The sequence below is a fragment of the Actinia tenebrosa genome, unplaced genomic scaffold, assembly GCF_029948245.1.
Source record: "Actinia tenebrosa isolate PJP-AT-01 unplaced genomic scaffold, QUT_ActTen_1.0 PGA_scaffold0__85_contigs__length_37466705, whole genome shotgun sequence".
NCBI lineage: Eukaryota > Metazoa > Cnidaria > Anthozoa > Actiniaria > Actiniidae > Actinia > Actinia tenebrosa.
In genome coordinates this window covers 23432029-23456293 of record NW_028292569.1, presented here as the reverse complement: position 1 = coordinate 23456293, position 24265 = coordinate 23432029, and the positions used below count along the sequence as shown (strand labels likewise).

Sequence of the window (24265 nt, the reverse complement as noted above, 5' to 3'; positions counted from 1 at the left end):
ATTTCACAGACCAAAGAACAATATCACTCATGTGAGCTCATTTGCGACCTCTTTTTCTAAACCTGCCCTTTATTTCGCTCAAAGGTTTTTAGTTGATGGTTTTAATAGAAAGACGAAATGTATTATTTGTCTGAATTTAAAGGACATCGATGTCAGCCCTCAGTAAGGCAAACGGCGGGAAATCTTACTTGGCTTCGTACTTTCAGATTCCCCTCTCTTTGACTCCTATCTTGTGCTGAATTAATAAATCTTTATCTAATTAACTCAACAGACTTACCTCCTCAGCTTTCCAAACAGTTTGAGACGCAAAAAACATGAATTATTTACGATCATTAAGGGTAAGTTGCGTCCTCTGGACGGTGATCCGCAGCAGTGTGGACACTTCCGTAACAAATATAAGACCGATTTTGATTGGTCAATTGCGACCAATCAAACATCTTCTTAGAAACTTGGAGTGTTGTATGATGGGAAAATAAAATGGCGTCTTAGTGATTGTTGCTAACAAGAACTTTAAATTATATTTTGATATTTTTCTGAGCCATTTTAATGCATTTTCGTGGCAATAACATCAAAACATTGAAGGAAATACGCAATAGATCTTTCTTGTGATGAAACATAAAGTTACAGTGAAGTTTGGACCCTATGTTTCTTGTGGTTTGTTGGAGCACAGGACAGCAAGACTGGAAGGATTACAAGGTAAGCTAGTAGCGCAGTCAGTTTCGCCAATAAAAAATAAGCTCAAATGAAGCTTAATGTTTGTTATTTAAAGAAATATTTATATATGTTTAATTGCAGAACTCTTACGTAGTAATGATCACACAGTAGAATTCGTTAAAATACCAGATCGAGATGTAGTTGAGTTAGTCGTTCATGGAGAAGTTATCTACCAGTGTAAAATACAAGATCTACGATATGGTACGTACGTAGATGATTAAGATATTTGGGTTGTCCTTCTAGATCTGCCTTTTTTTCAGTTGTCTCTACCCAGTGTTCAATATGTCTGGTACTTGTGTCTGTCTGTTACACCTGTTTGTTTGTTTACCTAAACGTCCGAGCTTTTTGCTTTTTGGTTATCATCTGTCTGTCATTGATTTGCTGAAAGGCTTCTACAATCCTTGCAAAACCAAAAATTTACTTGATGCAGATAAGGCATTCATTTACAAAGCTTTTATCTAGGATGGGGGTGGTATATTCTGTAATGGCCAGATTTTCTTTATGAAATGTCCCTAAATGAGGTGGGCCTAGCCCATTGCATGCGCAGTCACTCTTTCTCCACTAGTAACAATAGCAGGGACTGCAGAGCTAGGGGGTCTGGGGGGCTATAGCCCCCCTCCCCCCAATAATTTTGCTGCGATGTTGAATTACACTGGAAATAGCATTACTGGGAGTCTCAATTTCAGAGTTTTTCAGGGGGCATACCCCACAGATGCTTACCCCACCTTTGGCAGTCATTAGCTGCCCAATCAAAATTACGCTCTGCAGTCCCTGCATCATCACCGGTAATAGTAACATTTTTATACTTTTATAGGAGGCGATGGAAAGCTGGACCCAGTATGTCATGAAGCATTAGAAGCTGTTAATAAAGCATATTAATAATAAGAATATTAAGGTTTTTATAAACTACAAAAATTTTACATCTTCTAAGTTACTCAACCATTTGTAAATATCACATTGGTATGATGGTTTGTAAAATATAGAGTATTTAACTAATGATTTATTTTCATATACCTGTGGTTGTCATTAAAAGTAGTACTGTATGTGCTGTGAGTAGTCTTCTCCGCAGTCATTAGTTTCAGTCCCAGATCCTCACAGGCCCTCCCCACTCAACCCGATGAAACCAACCCAATGGAAAGGAATGAAGTACTAAGTGAGCAGTGGAGTTAGTGGAAAGGGGATTGAGGATCTAAGACTGAAACTAATGAAAGCTGCAGAAGAGACTAAGCTGTGAGGAGCTGCACTCATTCTTATGTGGCTGTGAGGGGCGGCACTCATTCTTATGCAGCTGTGAGAGGCGGCACTCATTCTTATGTGGCTGTGAGGGGCGGCACTCATTCTTATGCAGCTGTGGGGGGTGGCACTGATTAGAGACCCCTTGCACTAATTCCCTACATGGGGGTCAAAACAATTAAACATTAAAATTCATAAAAGATTTCAATCCTCAAGATAAGGGACTTCTTTTATTTTGACCCCCAGATTGAGCTGCTTTGACATCATATGCAAGGTGTCTATAGCACTTGGCATTGGTAAGCATTGCTAGAAGCTGCATATTCATAGTAAATTGCTGTGCTTTCTTGTGTTTCTGATAATCATGTTTAAGCAAACACATACACATTTTCAAAGTGATATCGTTGGAGTATCTCATTTTTGCTATTTTCTTAATACAATTAATTCACCATCTATATTGCAATTTATGTTTACTTATTCGTCTTGCATTACTAAGTAATGCTTTTGCTCTCAATCCCTATATACTGAGTTTTGTATTTCTCCATAAAATGATCAAAATCATGCTGCATTACATATCTACAGTAAAATAAAATCTAGAGGAACAACAAACTCCTATATTTAAATTTATGTTACTCCATTTAAGAACTGATATACTGTATTTCGGTCATCAGAAAATAAGGCAGAGAAAGAGAAAAAAGGGAGACATAGTAAAGGGTTTAAGCCAGAGCTTCATCAATCAAATTTTCTTGTTCAGAGATGTGTTGGTGCTTGTTTCCAGTAGCTGTTGAAGCAGCAGTTGAACGACCAGCATAACTGAGGAAAAGAACAAACCACTTTCATAAAATAATGACAGCTACAAAATTAATACTCCCACTTCCATATCAAAATACTGAAGTTTGTTAAACAAAGATCGCTAATACTCCAGTTGCCAGTTCTCTGTCGTTAAGTTTTAGCCTCAACATTGTGCAGAAAATGGCTTCATAGTATGGAAACAGCATTAATAAAAGTATCCATCTTATAAGTGATATATACAGTATGAGCGGCTGTGTTGTATGGCTGATGTGTTTTCCTCAAGAATTATTAATGAGTTTGACAAGAATGCTTATACAGTGCTTAGTCACTGTCACAGCATAAAGCACATCCCAACTGAGCACTTTTTTAAATAATGCAAAGTCTGTTTTATACTGATTCTTATAATTCAAATACTCCATGTATTCGTTCATACCTTACTTCCACCTGTTTATTGACTGCTGTTTCAATACGGGGTTTGACATATGCCCAGTATCCCATATTCTTTGGCTCCTCTTGAGCCCACACAATCTTGGCATTGTCATACTTGATATGTTCAGCCTTGATCAAATCTAAAGGGAATGGGCTGATCTGAAAATGGAAATTAAAGCTCAATTAGAAAAAGAAACTATTTCTCCATTCATTTATTCACTCCAATCATGTAGAATCAATACCAAAAGTATTGTCTCAGGCTTAAAAACCACTCAAAAATAAGTGAGAAGGTGCTGCCTTTATAAAAACATCTGGGAATTACAGGTAGACCTTCAAGTCTTCTCAGACAAGGACTACGAGTTATAGGTGAAAACTGTTGTGGTGTCCCTGATTTTACAGGAAAAGCTAAATAAGTATGATTTTTCAGGATTTCATCTTGTTTGATTACCTGTTCCACACGAGTTATGGCAATGTCTTCATCCAAGCCTCTCTTGTTGCGCTCCTGAAATTAAATGTGCAAGTTGTCTTAAATTTTCCAATAACAACAATGTTGTTCAAAGTTAAGTAACTAGATTTATTAAGCCCCTGGACACTAAGCAATTTGCCTTTCATTGACCAAACTAACAACAGAAGTTACCTTCAGTAACTCGTAGTAGATTTTTCCTGTGCAGAGGAGCAGTTTTCGTACTTTCTCTGGGTTACTTGAAGCTGGACCATTATCTGGAATAATTCTTTGGAATGATTTATCTGTAAATAAAGAAATCCAAATGCACATAGTATTATTAAATTATATAAATCAATAAATCATCTTTTTCATTCTCACTTTTAGCTTCCAGCCATTTTCTTTGTTCATGACATAAAAACCAATTCAATTCAAGATCAAATGATTTGAAAAACTGTAAAATATGCATGTAATGTGCTCCTATTTCAGACGACATGTAATTCTGTTTGAATCATATCAAGCATGTTGAAAAAGGAATATTACTCAGAAGAATGACACATGATCTGATGTATTACTATCTAAAAAGTTGTTTACCTTCTTGTAGAAAGCTTGACTTAAATAACAAAAATAATAACAATAATAACAAACAGAGGAAAATGCAGTTATTAAAACAATATAATAGAGGGGCCGGGGTGGAAGAGAAAAATACTCGGAAAGTAGGCAAAACCATTTCTAACACAAAATAGGTATTTTCAATGTAACATGAAATGGTTAGTCCACTCTGGGCCTCAGACAACTAGATAGTTTGGAGTAACACATTAATCGTCGTTTCCCTATTTTTGGAACACTATTAAGTAAAAAAAAAACATACTAAATAGTCCACTTTAAAGATATGCTTCACTTGTCACACACAAAGGTTTAAGTAAAAAATCCCTAACAAACGTTTTGCATGAAAAAATTGAATAATCTACTCTTTCCCAATGGAACAATAAGGGCTTGATGGGATGCATATAGTCAATAATTTACCTCCAATCATTTCGTCAATGTGAGATCTTGCGGCTTCCAAACGAAGTAAGCTTTTAGGAGTAAAAATTATCAGCTGTGAATAGAAATATTTAATGATTAGGAAGGAACATCAGCAATAGAGCTAATCATCACGCTCAGTCCACAACAGCTAATTCAAAAGCTTTTATTTCTGATTGAACATTTGGAATTGCATTGTTAGTTTTAAAACTAGAAACTAGCTGGAAAGCATGATGTACTTTACCTAAGCACAAACTGAAAAACCTGGAAAGAACTGAAAAAATCTACTTACTGGCTTGCGCACATCCATAGCCATTTGTCTTCTAAGCACATGGTAATAGTTTGCAGGAGTACTGCAATTCACCACCTGGATCATTATAAAAGAAAAACAAGTTAACCCACACTCTATTCATTTGAATGAACTCTTGCTAACAAACCCTGCTTACAGGGTTTTGAACTTATTTTGAACTCTGTTGACTTGCACCAGGTTTCGGAGACTCTCTTCATTGCTTCTAGGTTGGTTTCTTTTTGTTATCGTCGATAACGAAACAAAACCTACAACCTAGAATCACCGGAGCAGGAGAGGCTCTGTCACCCTGTGCTGACAATGATTATTTACATATGAATTACAATACGTTACAAGCTTAGTAAGTGACAAGCAAAATGCAGCATGCAACAAAACCTTAACCAAGCTTTTTTGGAGAAAGCTACAGTTAAATATGTAAAGTATAAATATGAGTATATGAGTAACAATATAATATTACCTGCCAATTTGCACTGTGGAGCTGGTTCACTTCGAACAATTCTCCTTCAGGCTAAAAGATTTAAAAAAGATGTGTCAATTTTGAAACGTGTGCACAACAGCTGCATGCCAAGTGTGGCCAGAATATTAAGTTTAGATCTAGTTAAGTTAAGATCTACTTTGAGATAAGTATGTAGATTTTATTGGACTATACTTACTGGGAAGTAATCTGGATCATCATTACTCATTTGCAGGAATCTTTCTGGCCTTGCACTAGAGTGTTCAGGTCCCTAACATTGACCACAAAATTAGAGAACACTTTTTAAAAACAATTGCTCTGGTTCTAAGCATGATTATTTATAAGTACCCATCTTACCATTCCTTCATAGCCATGCGGTAACAGTAAAACCAATCCTGTCTGTCTGACCCACTTGTCTTGGCCGCTACTGATGAACTGGTCAATAATGCACTGAAAAAGAAGAATACATTTTGGGGAATGATATAAGTAACCTGATCATTGTGTACTAAAAAAGATATACTTAACCAACATTTTGGAAGTAAGAGCCCTGACAAATGCCCTACAGTTTATAATCCATTATTTGTTGGGTCAAATGTTGTGACCGTCTGTTATGGTCTGTCAACAATGTTGGAATGTGATTTTTGATAAACTTAGATGAAACCTGGGCTGGTATGCCAGTTTTTCATGACACAGCAATGTGCAAAGAAATGTAGGGTAAATGTTGGGTCAAATGTTGGGCTGACTGTCTGGGCCATAAGCCTTTTGTCAAAGTAAAGAAGTAAAGTGCAAGGCAAAATAGAAAAATCTTTTCCTATATAATTTCCCTAGGGTCCAGGATTCACAGATTCACTTATTACCTGTGCAGTGTTCATGAAGTCACCAAACTGGGCTTCCCAACAGATCAAGGCATAAGGATTTGTCATGCTGAATCCAAGCTCAAAGCCTAAAAAGATTCAAAACAGAAACAAGATTCATACAAGAATATTGGATTCAGGCTAAGCACTTGATTATGACACTTGATTAAAATGCAGTGAACCATGACCACAGCTTTGAGAAAGGGTGCATTCTTACAGCAAGCGCCCCTTGCACTTCCCTAAAGTAAGAACATCTAAATTTGTCTCTTACTGTTAGTAAGACTTACCGAGTACTGCATACTCTGACAGTGAGCTGTTGCATACAGTATAAATAGCTTGCTCTTCACTCAAGTCATTCAAAGGACAGTACAGCAGTTTATCCTTTAATTGGCAGTGAAGAATGTGGTGACGATGACTGCAAAAAGAAATCATTTATTCTGTTAATAAGAAGACTCATCAGTCATACAATGCAACCCTGACATTAGTGTCATAGAATATTGATTGCACTTGTATGTTAAGTTTGTGCAACCTGACCCCTGCCTTCATCTCCATGACTGGTAAACATCAAATTCACTCTGGTCAGGATACACTAACATTAGTTAATAATATAAAAAATATTAATATAAATATAATAATATATAATATATACACATCTGATTGGATTTACCACTCCATGGTGGACAGAACTTGGCATAACAGGTTTAAATTAATAATCACCCGATAAGGCTGATAAATCGATAATCAAATTAGAAGTTTTGTTTTTTTCAGAGGGAGGAAAAACCAGAGAATTTTTCTCGAGAAAAAAACCTTGAAACGCAGGAGTGAACCAAGAAGCATCTCTACTCACATAAGACACAGACATAGTTATTTAGTACCTCGATGTTTACATTAATCAAAAATATTAAAGAGAGATTGGTACAAGGTACAAGCTATCTAAAATAACTAAAAAGTTAATCTAGTTAGACAGCTATACATTTAACATTTACATATAGGTATAAATGGAATTTATATAAATATAGTAAGAGGAAAAAAAGAAAAGAGTGAAGAAAAAAAAAGAAAAAAGAAACTAAAGAAAAACCATAGGGAGAAACCAAACGCGGGAATCAAACCTGTGTTGCATTAGTGGGAGGCAGACCATTAGCAGCGCGTACCACCCGTGCAAATTTGTAATATCTTACCATTGCTGCTTAACAAATATTTCCTCTTTTACTCTGACGAAGGACTAGCGTCCGAAACGTCACTTCCGTCACGTCACACAAGTTTTTTCATTTTTTCACGGTGTATAATTTTATACCCTTTTATCATTACTGTTTCATTAGGAACACCAACGCAGCTCACACTAGTTTTTAGCTAGTTATCTTTAAATATTTCTCATAGTCCATGAGCTGAGACCTGAAAAATCAGTTTTCGTAGCACCCCCCTGGAGACATAGTGAAACTGGTATCAAATGAAAGCTTATTATCTATATTTTCATGAATCACTTGTTACTTTTTATGTAACCTGTGCTTAAGTGAGATATACGACCGAATCTGAGGGGGGTGGGGTGCGAATATATATAATTTGAAGTAATAGCCTCTCCACAGAGAAAAAATATATCTTTGAAAATATAGCTCCATAATCAATAAAACTTTCCAGAAATGATCCTCTGATTACATGGTGTCGAAAAATGTATGTGTAGGGAATCTAGATGTTTCCATGGCAACCGTTGCTAGGAAGAAAATAAAAGTTACAGAAACATACACGATTTTCACTGTTTTTATCGTAAAATATTCTTTCAGTTTTATTATTGTGAAACGTAGTTTTGCTCGAATAATGAAACTATGATAAATGATTATTTGGCCTTCATTTTACTTGTTTTCTCTTGTTAACTTGACCTTTAATTACTTTTGAGGGTTGATCTTTTAAGAGATCCTTAATTGGTGCAAACGTGCACGTATACGTTTGTAGTGTTTTTGCAAAATGTTTACAATTTTTTGAATCCCTAAACATGACACAGTTACACTACATTGACCACTTCTAGCTAGAAAAGGTGCCATAACAACACCATAGGTGGTGTATATGTACATTTGAAAGCAAGGGGGAGGGGTCGTCCCCTAATGTTTTTTACAAAAACATCTAATCCAAACTGTGAGATCAAAACTTGTTTTTACAACTTCTTCAAAAAGAAAAATAATCTCCAATGACAAAAAATAGTCAAACAATTACTCGTCGTCACTTTCATCTTCATCATCTTCATAGGTGTCTTCTTCTCCCACTTTGTTCTCGCATTTTTCACATGCACATGCTTCTGTGCACGAAAGGGCGTTACGAACGCAAGAACAACGTCGTGTTTTGCATTGTCCTTTGCATCCACAGCATACCAGGGCCATCACTGCTTCAGGAGCAGGGGGCTGGTCTGTCCAGTCGATCTCCAGGCAGTCGTGTTTCACTTGCCAGCCTTGACCATTAGGTGTTTGGATGATGTTTGCATCTAAGGCATGCTTCCAAATGTAAGCTTGGAAGTTGGCACGCTTGAGATGATTTACTAACGCTGCTCTTGATGGTGGAAGTTGGTGTGACTGTAAGTTTTTGCCCTTGCAAAACATCTTGTATCTTAATTCGTTGACACTCTTGCACTTTGGATCGTTGTAGAGGGTACAAACAAAGGTTTCCAACTGATCAAGATCTACAATTGGAATTCGTTCACCCAAGGTCTCAACAGCTTTTCTCAAAATTTCATTTTCTTGAACGATAGTAAGAGCTTTCGTTTTTCCTTTTGTTGCAAAAGAGCTAACTGCATCACAGCCAGTCAATGCATGAAGGCTTGGCAGCACCCGGCATGTGTCTAATCCGAGTTTATCACGAAGTTTAGGCACACAGATTAGTCGAATTCTAGTCTGGGTTCCGCTTACCAGGATCAACTCAGATGGAATGGTTATCTGGTAATAACAAGCCAGTACTTCGACATCTGTATCTGAAGACTTGATTGCGATGCGTTGATGGCCACGTTGTGAGGCATGAGAAGCATGTAGCAACATTCTTGTATCCGCTTCCTCTTGATTACTACATAGATCTTCACTGATCTCCGATATAATATTGCCGTCTTGAGTACATATTTTGGTGCACTTTTGTCCATGTGTAACAAAAAGGGTGCGGTTTCCAATCATGCGGGCATACATATGGTTAGATGTCCATTCGACCACGAGGAAGTTCAACAGAGCAGTTTTGTTTGAACCATTTGCCATAAACTTCTTCCATTGACGTGGGCACATTTGCTGAGGGCTGGAGATTGCAACCACCAATTGGCCATTACTGCTTCGTCTGTCTCTCTCAGTGTTTTTTATTGAGATTTCAGGATACTGGTCTGCTACAAAATCTATTCTTGTTGCTTGCCCAGCCACTGCCATGACTCGTTTCATCACCATTTCTGCAAGAGATTCAAATCTGTCAGGTACTTTCACCAACGATTGAAGTAGTGCCATGGCGTCTATGATGAAAGCCGTTGTCTGATCAGGAAGACTGTCTAGGCACTCAACTCCATTTTCAAGTAGTTTTGGTAGAGCAGCTTTGTTGGTCTTGGCTATGGACCCATCAAACGAGGCCAGTGACCAGGGGAGAGGACCAAGCTCAAACGTCAAAAGGTCCCTGAGGTCTACCTTCCGGCTCTGACCAATGATTAGTAGGCGTGCAAAGAGGTTTCTGTCAGCTCTGATGATGATGTTTCTTCCTCCTGCTTTTAATGATGTCTTCTTTTGGGCTTCACGAAAAGACCCAAGCTTGAGCTTGGTTAGGGGTTGAAAGAATCCTTTGCTGTTTGTCACCAATCTCTCATTTACGAATGACTCAAGCGCCTGCTTTCCTTTCTGTTTGGCCATCAGCAAATCTTGCTTCACATTTTCATCAGCAACACGCCCGGAACTGATGACAGAAAGCTCTTCCGAAGGATCAAATGGATTACGCCAGCTCTCTATGACCTCTACTATCTTCTCTACATCTTCTTCATCTTTTTTGATACGTAGTGATCCATTCTCTTTGGGAAATTGGCTTATCTCTTGGCAACCGTCTGTCATGATCCTACATCTGTCAACAAAAGCTGCTCGAGAATGGGCAGTAATCATCCACCGCTGCACAGCAGCTTTCCTCAAGCTGAAGCCCACTATACCTCCTTTTGTCTTAGTACTTCGATTGAGTGTTTGCTCAATCGTTTGGTCGACTGGCACCTGGGAAAACCCATGATGGATCGTTCTTTGGACTCCAAAATCACCATTGGCAAGCATGTTGTGTGCTTCTGGATGGCTTTCTTCCAGTGTCATCATTTCTGCCAAGTAGACTGGTAGGTATCTTGCATAATTAATGTGATCATATGCAAAGAACCAGGGTAGCATCTCTTTGGTACTTTCTAAGTGCATATTCCAGTTGCCTTCCCTCGTTGCTCGTACAACATTCAACAACACTTCAACCATCTCTAGATAACTATTCCAAAAGGCTTTCATAGGACCGTTATCGAAGGTGGAGTATTCTTTGTAGAGCTTCATTAACTTGGTAAAATCTTCCATGGACAGTAGGCCATCAAACTTTTCTTTGCTGAACTTTTTTCGGATGTCCATTACTTGGTTGACTATCATGACGTAATTAACTGGGTGATCATGTGCTAGTAGCCAAGACCTAAAGCCCTTCCATTGCAATCGATGCAATGATTCATAAACAATCTGAAAATAAGAAATTGTTTTAGTGTATTATTAATACATATTAAATTATGTATTATAAATTATCACCTTGTGGATACGAATTGCACGATTATAATGGCGCCCTTCAAGAACTGCAGCAATAGATCCAGAACCAACAACTTCACTTTCTATAAGAATATCTGCTAGGCCACCATCTCCAAATCGTTTGCCGATAGCAGCTAGGTAAGCACATATGGTGTGGAATGTTCCCATTCTAACAACCAGTCGTTTGAACTCCTCCTGATTTTGCCATATTATTTCAAGACACTTTGCATAGATGGCTTGATCAAATACAACGATGACATCTTGTTGTCCGAGCTGGTCTGCCATTTTGAGTGACCTTTGGAGAACCGTGTAAACAGTTGGAAGCTCTGTTGGACTTGCATCAATAACCTCGCAATAGCCAATGGAGCATTCTCTGAGAGGGTTGTTGTCTTGTAGCATCGTGTTGAAACCAGTCCATGCTGGTATTACTTGTGGTTGATTCTCCTGCACATCAAAGATGTTATCTTGATATGGTCGCCGACAGAGTCTCCAGCCAAAGTTGATGAGTTGAGCATAAACGCTGACTTGTTGGTTACTGTTTGACATTTTGTTAATATCCATGCTGACTGGACTGGGCCCTTTGCGAGAGCTTGAGCTAAAATGAAGAACATCTGAGGGAACATAATCAATAGAGCGTTTCTTTGATAATGCTGGACTAGCTGAATTGACAGGAGGTAATTCACAGGTATGAGGTTTGCGTTGAACAATGATGCCATTTGTGCAATGGGTGGTCTCTTTTCCTGCGTAATGAAAAACAATCTAGCATTTTAAATGGACGCGTGGTTTCAATTGAACTTACGTTGACACCTACCAGAAAGAGTTTCTTCAAGAAGATCATTGTTATCCCAGCAAAACACACCAGGCACGCCAGGAGAACAAGCATTTGGGATTAGGACACAATTTTGCTGCTTTGCAATCTGATTCTCGGCTAGAGCTGTTTCCAATTCTTCTATTTGAGAGTATGATAAGCTATGACCAAATCTGTTGAGGATGGTTATTAATTCAACATTCCCAGTAAGACTTTTTACTGTCATAGGCAGAACAACATGTTTTGGGGTTTTTACTCGACCACGACTGACACAATGTATTAAGTCCTGGCAAAGAGAAACTACTAGGCGGTGAACATTTGGTGAAAGCTTCCCAACTCTCTCTTTGGAATACTCTGACTGGGGCACTAAGATCCACGCCATCATATTGTACACCAAATCAGGTACCATAGCACTGCCACTGTCTAAATCGTCTGGTGATGGTGGCCAAGTCATAGTAGGTTTCACGTCTACAAGTAAGCTCCTTATCACTTTAGCTGTATGGAAAATGTGATAGCTCTCATCCAGAACCGTATCGGTTGTACAGTCATTCGCTTTTAACTCCTCTGCTTCATACTCTTCATACTGAGCACTGTTTTTAAGGATAGTCTCTACAATTTCTCCAACGTTGACTAGTGAGCTATACACAATATCAGATTGGTTTCTGTTTACTGGTTGGCGAAAAGACAGTTTTTCACCAAAACATCGAATTAGGCGGTTCTTGAGCTTGGATGACCTATATGAGGTAGCACTGATTCCTTCGTCAAATAGAAAAGTTGTGTACTTTCCCACAAGGTCGGACATGGGAATTGCTTTTGCTTCTTTCAAAATCTCCTCTTCTATAATCTCCTTTAATTTGTCAAATGCTTTATTGTAGCCTTCTGTTCCAATATCTTCTTCTCTACAGTTGTTCTCCTCTAACTTATCAAGTTCCCTTTGACGTACATAGTCTTTGTAGCAGGAACGATGGTACTTGATTTCCATTGCTATTGTATCTTGATCTTGAATATTCAAGAGCAGGTGATTATCATTGCGTATTTGAGCTGCCTTGGTCAAAGAAGTGCTACCAAACTCGCTGACGTTTAAGGTAAGGGACTCTCTTGTTCTTGTTCCTTTGGATGTTGTTATCTTATCTCTTTGGCAAATTGCACATTTTTTCAAATCAAAACTAGAATTCTGCGACCTGCGAATTCTTTTAGGAGGTGAAGACATAACGGATTCTTGACTGAGATATTCTTTAGAGAAATGGTGATTTTGTTGTGCTTTGACTACTTTGTTTTTATCGGTATATTCTTGATAACAGCGCCGATGGTAGTTGCCTCTTGGTCCCTGATCCCAAGAATTTTCCATCTTCATCCATATGAAATCCCTCCTTTGATGAGCACATTTGTGAAACGTTTCCCAACTTTTCTCCGTGAAAGCTGTCAACTTGCCATCAGCATTCTCAATAACATGACATAGGCATTTATTCCAGTTCGGTTGCTGTACTGCTGAACGTTTTCTAGAAGTTATTTCAGTCATAACGACTGAATTTCTCTGGAAAACAAGCCTCACAATTCACCTAGAAATAAGTATTTTCACATCTTATTTCTTTTTTTCTTTCTAGAATTAATCAAAAAAATATCTTACCTAAATACAAAAAGTCACAAATAAAGATTTAAATATCCAGTATTGCATCAAATAGTGAGGTACTTACAGACAAGACAGCTACATCAACCCTTCCTTTCCAACATGACGGTCACTGTTTTATCACATGTCATATTAGGTTGCACTGCATTATGGGTTGTACACCACCTATGGTGTTGTTATGGCACCTTTTCTAGCTAGAAGTGGTCAATGTAGTGTAACTGTGTCATGTTTAGGGATTCAAAAAATTGTAAACATTTTGCAAAAACACTACAAACGTATACGTGCACGTTTGCACCAATTAAGGATCTCTTAAAAGATCAACCCTCAAAAGTAATTAAAGGTCAAGTTAACAAGAGAAAACAAGTAAAATGAAGGCCAAATAATCATTTATCATAGTTTCATTATTCGAGCAAAACTACGTTTCACAATAATAAAACTGAAAGAATATTTTACGATAAAAACAGTGAAAATCGTGTATGTTTCTGTAACTTTTATTTTCTTCCTAGCAACGGTTGCCATGGAAACATCTAGATTCCCTACACATACATTTTTCGACACCATGTAATCAGAGGATCATTTCTGGAAAGTTTTATTGATTATGGAGCTATATTTTCAAAGATATATTTTTTCTCTGTGGAGAGGCTATTACTTCAAATTATATATATTCGCACCCCACCCCCCTCAGATTCGGTCGTATATCTCACTTAAGCACAGGTTACATAAAAAGTAACAAGTGATTCATGAAAATATAGATAATAAGCTTTCATTTGATACCAGTTTCACTATGTCTCCAGGGGGGTGCTACGAAAACTGATTTTTAGGGACTTTTCAGGATTCAGCTTATGGACTATCATGGTCAGATGTTTATAATTGTTTGAGTTATGGTTGAATGACTGACTTGATACCTGAATGTTCCTCTCTCCACATCCTGTCCACTGAGCCTGACATGTATGCCATCCAGCAGCAATGATCCAAATGCTAAAGCCTCTCCCATAGCCCAGTCAACATAACCCTTCTCAAGGAGCTCAGCACGGCCTCTCAAAATACGCTTCAGACCTAAAACGCATCAGTAATTGTCAAGTTTTCTCAAAGAGCCATGATCCAAGCTGTACATTTGGTCTCCCTCTTATTTCCTTAATCATTCTCTATCTAGTTATGAAAATGTTTCTCGTTTGATGTATACTGCTGCCACATTCCAAATTCCTTGGCACAAGTTTAGCCTCACCTACATATATATATATATAGCTGACCAAACTATCCACAATAATGCAGAGAATGAGTAGCTTGGACAAAAGCGATGTTTGATAATACTACAGATTTTTAATGGAATCTGTGAATAGCTACCTTATGAATGAGGCTAAACCTGTGAATTTACGTAATAATGCAATGCTTCCAATTCTGTAACACTAGTCATTTAGCCCTTTATCAAATCCCCAGCCTGGGAGTTAGGTGATGATATAAAACCTTTTTAAGTGTCTGTTGTCATTAAAAGCAGCACCTAGCATGAATGACAAAGGTGACAACTGTGCTTTCATAGAATACAGAATGACCAAAAATCAAAGAAAAAAGCTCACATACCTCCATGGGTCTTGAAGTCTCCCTCAGGTGGAGTACTCATTACCTTACCAATGTGTTTGAGCTTATCAAGACTGATTCCTGTTGGCTTGATTGGTGTCATCTCGTAGTTCTTGGGAAAGAATCCTTACCGACAAAATTTATTCGTAAGTACAATTAAAGAAACACAATTTTTACACCGGTCCCATTCTATGTGGAAAATGCAAATTTCACTTATAAAATTTATAACGATGATACATTGAGTGCAATTCCCAAAATTTTGCAGAAAAAAAATTGGAATATTTGAAATTTTGTTATAATAATATGCATTTTTTGTCATTGTTGAAAGACAGTGCTTGTATTGCTACTGTTTTTGCAATACAGTGTGTATAATTAATTATAATTATAATGTCTATCAGATGAATGATCTGGTTTACTAACCCTTCCAAGGCGAGTCCAACCAGTCCTTGTTTCTCAGTTGCTTTCTATCAGACTTGGCCTCAAAGTAAGCCTCTTCACAGATCTTTTCATATTTTGCAATTTCTTCCTGCATTCATATTATGAACATTATAATTAGTGAGTGAACTGAGCAAAGTTAATAAAGAAAAAAATATTTTTCAAACCAGCAAATAACCTGAACTTCTTCTTTAGTAACTACTCCTTCTTCAATGAGTTTTTTGGAGTACAAGTTTAGTACTTGCTCTTGCTTTGCAATACGATGGTACATTAGTGGCTGAGTGAACATGGGGTTGTCACCTTCATTATGACCGTTCCTTCTGTAACATACCTATATTGCACAGACAGACAAAAAATAAACATACAAGCATCAAAACATTCAGCTTTTTCTTTCAACCAAAAGTTGACACTAAGTCAGGCAGATAGTCTTGAGAATGACATGCAGTCTGAATTTATTGGTGGCAATAAAAGGACAGAAGAAGTGTCTGCCACATTGGTTGGCATGACAAAAGACAGCAAGACCAAATTTTTTGTCAAAGTCAACCAAAATTTTGGCTTTGATGTCAAGAAATTATACCTTTCTGGAATTCACTTGAGTGTGCCTCATGAGTAAAAACTTGGAGCCATGGTTTTCATTCAGGAAAAAAGCTCTATTTAATTTAATTTTTAGTAAATATATATCATAATTAATTACCAAGTCAATAACCACATCTTTGTTGAATTCTGCCCTCCATTCTGCAGCCACTTTACAGACATGAACAACAGCCTCTGGGTCATCAGCATTGACATGGAAAATAGGAGCATCTACCACCTGAAAATGATAATTGAAGGGTTTCTTTAAATGTTGGCCAGGATATAATCAAGAGAAATGTAAAATGTTTTGCATCATGGCTTACAGTGAAATGGGATGTTCCACATTATTATTATTTTTCTTGTGCAACTTTGATTATTAACAATGGTATGATTCAACAAGCAACTTGCTCGTGCTTGTTGCAACTTGCTTGCGCTTGTGGCAACTTGCTCGCACTTATTCAAACTATTGTAAAATGTTTTGCACCATGCTTACAGTGAAATGGTATGTTCCTTATTATTATTTTTCTTGTGCAACTTTGATTATCAACAATGGTACAATTCAACAAGCAACTTGCTCATGCTTGTGGCAACTTGCTCAGAGGAACTGAGCAATTGACATTCCAGTAATTTAATGCAATGTTGCAACAGCATTAGGAAAGCAACATCCAGTTTGACTGTAATCTATAAACAATGTCAGTAATAAAATCTATAACAATAATTACCACATGCTTTCATTAAAAATAAAAAGATCTAAGTTAACTTCTACAACGAAGAGATTCATTTATTCATTCATTTAGCATGTACATAAGCATTCCTTGCATGCATCCTTCTGCATACAAGTTTACTGCACATACACCTTGTTATTACATAGAAGTCCCAGGTGTCAGCCCTACGTGCCACACAGGCATAAAGGTTAATGATGAAATGTACTGTACATCGTGATGATGTCAAATATTTTGATGGACATAAAATATCAAGAAAACAAGTTTTCTACTTTTTCATAAACTTATAGGTTAGACTAAAACAAAGTCAGCAATTATCATTGTTTGCTTATTCTAATATTCTAGTATGATGAAGTTTCATCATGTACAATATTTTTTTTTTATCTCACAAGGGACCTTTTGCCAATGACAGTCCTAAATACTCATTATTTTGAGCTAATGAACTTGTTTTTATGTGACTAACCTTTGCAACATCAGTACAGTAAGGTGATGAGCGAGCATATCTTGGGTCAGTTGTGAAGCCAATCTAAGATGAAACAACTAATAGTGTAAACAAAGGAATATATGGTATCCTATTATAATGCAGACTGCAACATTACATGGCTATATATCTCTTTTTTGCAGCACAGTAATATATTCTCACTGAATACTCATTATCACAGTAATATTAAGCTATGGGGCCAGATCAGCGAATATTGTGATAATGAGCAAGGAAACTATAGGAACGAGAACACTACCACCCACCAGGCCTTGGGGAGGGGAGTGAAGCAAAATTCAGCTTCTGAGGCATGTGTGCTCCGTGCTAATTAATTTTTGAGTGAGAATAGTTATATTTCAGATCAAGTATTGTTCTATTGAGAATAAGATTCTTGGTCTGAGAACGCTGCATCCATGTTCTTGTGCCTTCTCATGCAGAACTGTTAAACAAAGAAATAATACTCTAAGGAAAGACACATGGTCTGAAATGGGGAAACATTAAATGCCCAAAGTAAAGAGGTCTATTACACTACATACCTGGTTATTGACCACAATGTGTATAGTACCATTGGTAGTATAATGTGGTAAGGCACTGAGATGGAATGTCTCGTATACAACACCCTGACCAGAGAAGGCAGCATCCCCATGCAGCAATATGCTCATCACCTTCAAATAATAACAAAACATTACTGCTTTAAGCTACAATACAGCATATTGCAAGGGATGGTTGCAGTGGTAGTTTCTAGCTCTGTTCAGTACCCTTTGTTTTGTAAGAGCCTTTGCAGTATGCATGAATGCAGCTGCTTTGATGCAAGAGGTCCATTTCCATGTTGCTACTTATTATCATGGTACTGTATTTGGCCAAACAATGGGATTAAAATACCAATGCTAGGGTAACCTGGGGGACCATGAGTATTACCTGACCTAAGAACAAAGTAATACTTAAAGAATAAGATATGCATTATAATGCAATGGACTGCATGATGACTATTCCCATATCTGTAATTACAGACAAACATCTACAGCTGCCTTCCTCAGGGAAAGCCCACTTTGGGGACATGGCTGCTAAAGATTCTACTGTATATTATCAAAGTTGTATAATTTATGTCTATCAAAAATAATGATACTAATATCCCCAGACTATGTAATACCTTTTTTCCTTGAGCATCACCTCTGTAGAATTGCTCAGCTCTTGTCTTTCCTTGCACCACAGGGTCAACAGCTATCACAACAAGATACAAGAACTTGTCTCAAAGTGTCTTCACATACACATATGGGAGAAGATTAAGGTGAGGTCCATGTGGCCCTCCCTCCTTTTTTGTGAGACATTTTTTTCGAAAAATGTTGCCTTTGCTCTGCCCTATTACCTGGTAAGACTATAAAGGTTGTTGCTTTGTCAAGCAAGCCTAAATTATTGGCCCCCATTTCAGAATTTTTTCTGGATTTGCTCCTGATTTATAACCATTTTTCATATGGCACAGTACTGTGTACTAAAAAAATGAGGGGTTTTATTCTCACGGTCTCGAGAAAATCTTACAAGCCCCAAAGTAATGACATTATTAACTCTACCTTCAAGATGAGATGGATTAGCAACAACTGCCATTCTAATGATTTTGTTGGTAGCTCTGTTTAGTCGTTCATGCGACATGCCGAGATGGTATTTCACATCACCTGAGCCCTGTGTCAAAACATCAATCAAACTGTAAAAAGCTGGTGAAAATAAAACTGGGACTGATTATAATAAAAGCAATGATTATCACTGCCTCTTTTTTTTTTCATTAATTTTTTCAAGTTCCGATTCCTTCATCCTGTTATATACTTTGGACACTTGTTTTTGTTCTGGCAATGTACAATATTTTAAGGTACTGTTTTTGTGACTGACTAATGAGACCTGGACAAAGGTCACTTCAGCAGCGACCTCACACAATGTGCCCAGGATGCTGCAGGCAGTCAGGTGGCCTCGTCTGACCTATCTTATCTTATCTTGACTGTATTTTAGTTTAGTTTAGTTTATTGGAATTTGCCACGAACATAATACCAATTAAATGCACAACATACAAAGCTAAGGGCGGCCGGAGAAGAAAACAGGGCGATAGCCCCAATTGAAATTCAACTCCAATTGAAATTAAGGCCCAGCTTACTGTACTGCTTATCTAATTCATTTTAACAGGCACTACATTCGCATCAAAAAGAGGACATTGAAAGAGGAGTTTTACCTCATCTGAGGCCTCCAAGGTAGGATCAAACTGAGTAAAAATCTGTTCAAGGGGTTTGCGGCAGACATTAGCAAGAACATCAAGTCTTCCTCTATGTGGCATTCCCATGACTACACTTTCTACACCAAGTTCACTGGATAAATCAATGATTGTTTTCATGGCAGGCACCAAAACTTCACATCCTTCAAGTCCAAAGCGCTTCTCTGACGACCACTTTCTGGCCAGAAAGGCTTCAAATCTAAAATGAATAAAACATCTCAACTTATGAATGAAATAAGTTGAATAAAATGAAATAATTAACTTTGAAAGGAAAGGTGTTGCATCCCGATACATGTCATATGGTAATATTGTGTAAAAGTTTTAGTGTCTTTTTGACTTCTTTTTCACAAGTTAGTATGATTATCATTATAATAATAACTTCTTTGTTTTAGAGAGGGTGACATGTGACAGTAGCCAACTGAGCACTGATAAATTTGTGGCCCTCTATGTTTAACGTCTCGAACCATTTGCAGCAATCTTTAGAGCAAAGGCAGCACCTTCTACTCAGATATTTTAAGACCCTGAGTGTGAGTCAGGCCATGGAGGCTTGAACCCACGATCTCCCGCACAACAGACCAGTGCCCAACCAAATGAGCTTATATAACCAGGACGCAGTTAGTATAAGATTAATTGACATAAGGCTAACTGCGTTTAGCAAATTAAAATAAATAATCTGGTGACAACTCTTATTGATGAAAATATGTTTTGAAAATAAAAATAAGTTCTTTGTAAAAGTTAAGAGATGAGCTGTTGCAAAATACTGTAAAGCTGTTGCAAGCAGAATTCGAGTGTTGAAAAGGTTATTATTTTGAATCCTGAATCCTGAACATTCTATTCTAAGAAAGAATAATATAACTATTAATAGAATCTGGGGGCGGGGTAATTTACATATAGATCAAACACATAGCACAGTAAAATTAAGCAAACCTTCAGAGAGTGACTATCTTAGAGTAAGTCTTCCACCACCGACACCAGACATTTAGATGGGAAAGGGGTTTAATGTAATGTTGAATTAAAGTAAACACCAAAGTCTTACCCAGTTGACCTAACAATCCTGGCCAATAGAGTTCTCTTCTCTTCTTTTGACAAGGCATTCATACCAGGAGTTTCAAATTTTTTCCTGATCCAGTCACCTAGGAAAAAATATGAGTCAAATATTGGAGGAGGATGAGTAAAATATTATGATTTGTTAGTGGAGAGCAAATAATTATTGCTTGTGAAGACACTAACAAATCAGGATATTTTTGTGATAACTGAGTTTGATAATTGTTTTATTATTCAAATTATTTTTTTCCATTTTCTTTTTGCGCCGTGGCTTTTTTTATTGTCTATCAAGCATACAAAGTCACAGGACAGCGAACCTTGTTGACAAATGCATTGTGGCCGCACAGGAGCAGAGTATTGTTTGTAGGTAGTTGATAATTTATTATAATTGCATCATATCCATCCAACTATGCTTATCTTAACCTAGCAAAACAAGAAACCTGTAGGCTCCTTACTGGCTAGTTTGTGTCAACAACTAAGATGGCTATGTTTAAGTTCATTTTCTTACTCATCATTTTATTTACTCACTGACTAACTCATTCATTTACCAATTAGTGCTAAACAAATAATGGCTTGTCAATGGACAATGGACAATGTCTGCCAGTGGACAAAATATATACTTGTCGCATGGTCTCCTTGGGCTGGTTCTCATCACCAGACAAATATTGACTGTTCATTTCTTGATCTGTCCAATGTGGCTAGTCATCATGTCTGATCTGTCCACTGAACAGCCAATATAACATTTTAATTTAGTCATTAATCTCTATTCACTCACATTTGTATTTCTCAGGGATAAACATGAAGTCCAAACCAATGTGGTTACAGTAGGTATCCTGTCAATGAAGATCAGATTAGAAAAGAATGAAAATGTAAAAATAATGAAAAATATCAGAGAAAAAAACATCCATTTTAATTAACATCAATATAAATATATGGATTATTAGCATAATATTAAAAAAAATATAGAGTTTAGCATGCTGTGATTGGTCACGCTTAGCCTTGTCTATAAGTCAGCTATTCACAGATTCCATCAAAAGGCCATGGGATTTCAAAACATTGGTATCGTAGAACTTGCACATTCTTTACATTACAGTTGACTTTTGCTAATGATTTGCTCTTAAGCGAGGCTAAGCCTGCACAAATGAGTCTGTAGTCATAAAACACAGCGGTATTTATGGAATGAGGGAAGGGACTGTTGTCTTCTAAGAATACTGGTCGCTTGACCAATCACAGCATGTGAAACTCTATATTAGTCTAAAATATTATGCTAATATCCATATATTTATATTGCCATATATGTACATACTGTACCTCAAGTTTGTTAACAATTTCTCCCAATGTCATGGCTTGTATGTTTTCCCCTCCAATGAATGTTGTGTTTGGCAGTTGGAAAACCTTATTCAGATCTTGTGATCCTAAACACAAAGGCCAATCATTAATCTTATGGTCATCATAACTCAACATGCCAAAAGAAACATGCCAATATCACAGAAAACCCATAAAAGGCAGGAAAATGGTGAAAACATAGAATCTTACCCAAGCCCCAGTATTCCATTTGTAAATCTACTGGGACATCTTCACTCAAGCCAGCCTGTAGAATACCTAGAGGATCAAGCTTTGCCTTTCTGTGACCTCGAGTCTAAACAACAGATGAGAAGAGAGTTTTTAATGCAAAATTCCTTGAATTGAACATTATTGCCCTTTGATTTTCTAAAGCCAGTTGAATTGCTTCTCACATTAGTACAACTCACATTCCTACCATTTTGCTATGCATTGTCATGGATAGTCTAATGCACATTAACCTATTGCATTTATCAACATATAGAATTAAGAATTCCACTCTATATCATATCTTTACATGCAGGTTCTGATACTGTCACTGAAAACCTAAAATTCTTAAAAAATAATTTTGTGAAGTCATCACTTTTTCACTCTATTAAACCTGGTAATAAGAATGTAAATACAAACCTGATATGACCTGATTAATGAATACACTGCAAGGTGATCGTTTACAAGGGAATTAATTTTTGATTGATCCACGGCAGATGGTACTGATACAGTCGAGGCCAAAGCACCAGTCTGTTGTCCCAATACAGGAGGGGGTTGATAGGCTTGACCCGGTGGCATACCTCCTTTGACATTTCTGAAGTATGCATCCCAAGACTAAAAGATGGAAATAATCAGAAATAATATTAGAAATCAAAAAAAAAAAAAAAAAAAAAAAGAGCATAGAAAATTACACAATCTTGAGTACAATTTGGAATTGATCTAGGTACGAGTGAACAATATGAAAATTTTGAAAACTATTTTGTGATAACTAAGTTCAAAAATTGTTTTATCATTCAAATTATTTTTTCAGTTTTCTTTTTGTGCTTTGTTTTTTTTTTTGCTATATATCTTCAAACATACCAAGTCACAACATTATTGTGCACGACAATTTTTTCTATCTGCTATCATGCTGAGCTAATCAATAGGTATCTAAGTGGAATCTTAAGTTCCTTTTATTAGAGTGGTGAGCCTTTGGTTGTCCTGTCGAAACCACCGTTCAGAAAAAAAACCATCTTTTTATATTTTTCTTCGATAGGGCAAGTTTTTTTGTACTAAGGTAATGTATATAGATAGTTCACAAATGAACACATAGTTTCTGTATCGATCAGTGAACGGACTTGAGTATTTTCGAAGTGTTTACATAAATTTCACGTTGGACAAAGCGAAAGCGGTGATTGGACTTTGACCTATAAAACTGCGTGGAAATGCCAAAAAATCGCCAAAATAAATGCTTGTTCAACCATAGCAGCCGCAATCGTAGTATCAGACTTTTTTCTTTCAAATCTAGGAATGGATTTCCTGAAAGTCTAATTAAAAATGTAAATTTGCAACAAGAGTATGTTTGCAGCCTTTGAATATACCAAAGCATGGTGTGACCGGGGGCGTGACGTTGACCAAACATCTACGTTAAAAATATCTGAAAAATTTGCTGTTAACACCTCGATATTTCTCCATGGCTAAGAATATCTAGAATTTCAGTGAATCTCGATAATATTTGAGGTAATGTCGATAATATTTGAGGTAATGTCGATTTTTTTAGAACAGAAAACGTCTAATAGAAGGATGTACGCAACGAAGTTTAATGTCAACAAAGGAATGGAATCTGCAAATAAAAGTGTGGAAAAAAGGACCGGAAAATAAGTATTTTGCTCAAAGAATCACACCAGAAGCTTACTTTATGAACACTCTTTGGATTTTCAAGCCAAGATGCGTACATATCCTCCACGTAATTGCTGCTGTTTCCATTCAAAAACGGTTCTTTGGCCACAACTGCTGCCGTTTGTTGAGGCCTAATGGCCATCAATCCTTTGCCCCATGTAGATCTCAAACATCCTTTTAGAATATTTCTATACGTCCTTATCGCATACATTTTGAGTATCTATCAGTGTTTAGTCCTCTGTAAGATTTGTTCAATAATCCACAAATAAGTCCTGAGTTCCAAAAATAAAGGTTTGAGAATCGTGGCCTGCATAAAATTGCCGGGAAACAATTTGGGAAGTAGAATCTGGCAGCCCTCCAGGGTGATTTACAAATGCAATGATTTCCAATGAATCCCTCTTCTTCAGACACCAGTGATAATGAAATTGAATCCTTGTTGATAAACAGTCCAGGAGTACATCCAATACGAAGTTAATGTATTGTATTATTGCATCTGTAATCTATACACCACAGTCTTGATCGAACGAATGCTTAGGAAAGAAACGT

General features: G+C 37.0%; 4 protein-coding genes across 4 annotated transcripts in view; 1 reads left to right on the top strand and 3 right to left on the bottom strand.

The window, feature by feature from the left end:
• LOC116302566 (uncharacterized) overlaps nt 1-371 on the bottom strand; it is a 7939-nt gene extending 7568 nt beyond the window's left edge. The window contains exon 1 of the mRNA XM_031711898.2: nt 278-371. The gene's annotated coding sequence lies outside the window, so the exon portion shown is untranslated. The remainder of the gene's footprint in view (nt 1-277) is intronic.
• Nucleotides 359-1711, top strand: LOC116302568 (UPF0728 protein v1g117062). Its single transcript, XM_031711900.2, has 3 exons — nt 359-696; nt 796-915; nt 1529-1711. The coding sequence occupies exons 1-3, from the start codon at nt 609-611 to the stop codon at nt 1591-1593; spliced, it is 273 nt and encodes a 90-aa protein (XP_031567760.1). The 5' UTR covers nt 359-608; the 3' UTR covers nt 1594-1711.
• LOC116302567 (2-oxoglutarate dehydrogenase complex component E1) lies at nt 1597-24265 on the bottom strand. The gene is made up of 27 exons (XM_031711899.2): nt 23736-24265; nt 22481-22675; nt 22049-22151; nt 21824-21927; nt 21288-21345; nt 20505-20601; nt 19430-19667; nt 18783-18891; nt 18365-18435; nt 17751-17879; nt 17200-17262; nt 16136-16252; nt 15620-15772; nt 15427-15532; nt 15010-15132; nt 14337-14487; nt 6533-6660; nt 6249-6334; nt 5749-5841; nt 5591-5662; nt 5395-5445; nt 4923-4997; nt 4634-4706; nt 3803-3912; nt 3614-3667; nt 3170-3324; nt 1597-2757 (listed from the first exon to the last, which is right to left on the bottom strand). The coding sequence occupies exons 1-27, from the start codon at nt 23928-23930 to the stop codon at nt 2661-2663; spliced, it is 3006 nt and encodes a 1001-aa protein (XP_031567759.1). The 5' UTR covers nt 23931-24265; the 3' UTR covers nt 1597-2660.
• Nucleotides 8180-11562, bottom strand: LOC148913892 (uncharacterized). The gene is made up of 2 exons (XM_089036390.1): nt 11000-11562; nt 8180-10933 (listed from the first exon to the last, which is right to left on the bottom strand). Exons 1-2 carry the CDS (start codon nt 11555-11557, stop codon nt 8447-8449), a joined length of 3045 nt encoding a protein of 1014 aa, XP_088892516.1. The 5' UTR covers nt 11558-11562; the 3' UTR covers nt 8180-8446.

Excerpts from the sequence above, each read along its gene's own strand:
- LOC116302568 (XM_031711900.2), top strand. The coding sequence starts at position 609 with ATGAAACATAAAGTTACAGTGAAGTTTGGACCCTATGTTTCTTGTGGT. Across the intron at positions 697-795 it reads AAGACTGGAAGGATTACAAG|AACTCTTACGTAGTAATGAT; the intron begins GTAAGCTAGTAG and ends GTTTAATTGCAG. Across the intron at positions 916-1,528 it reads AATACAAGATCTACGATATG|GAGGCGATGGAAAGCTGGAC; the intron begins GTACGTACGTAG and ends ATACTTTTATAG.
- LOC148913892 (XM_089036390.1), bottom strand. The coding sequence starts at position 11,557 with ATGGATATTAACAAAATGTCAAACAGTAACCAACAAGTCAGCGTTTAT. Across the intron at positions 10,934-10,999 it reads GTGCAATTCGTATCCACAAG|ATTGTTTATGAATCATTGCA; the intron begins GTGATAATTTAT and ends TCTTATTTTCAG.
- LOC116302567 (XM_031711899.2), bottom strand. The coding sequence starts at position 23,930 with ATGTATGCGATAAGGACGTATAGAAATATTCTAAAAGGATGTTTGAGA. Across the intron at positions 20,602-21,287 it reads TATCCCTGAGAAATACAAAT|GTGACTGGATCAGGAAAAAA; the intron begins GTGAGTGAATAG and ends ATTTTTTCCTAG. Across the intron at positions 19,668-20,504 it reads AGGATTGTTAGGTCAACTGG|ATTTGAAGCCTTTCTGGCCA; the intron begins GTAAGACTTTGG and ends TATTCATTTTAG.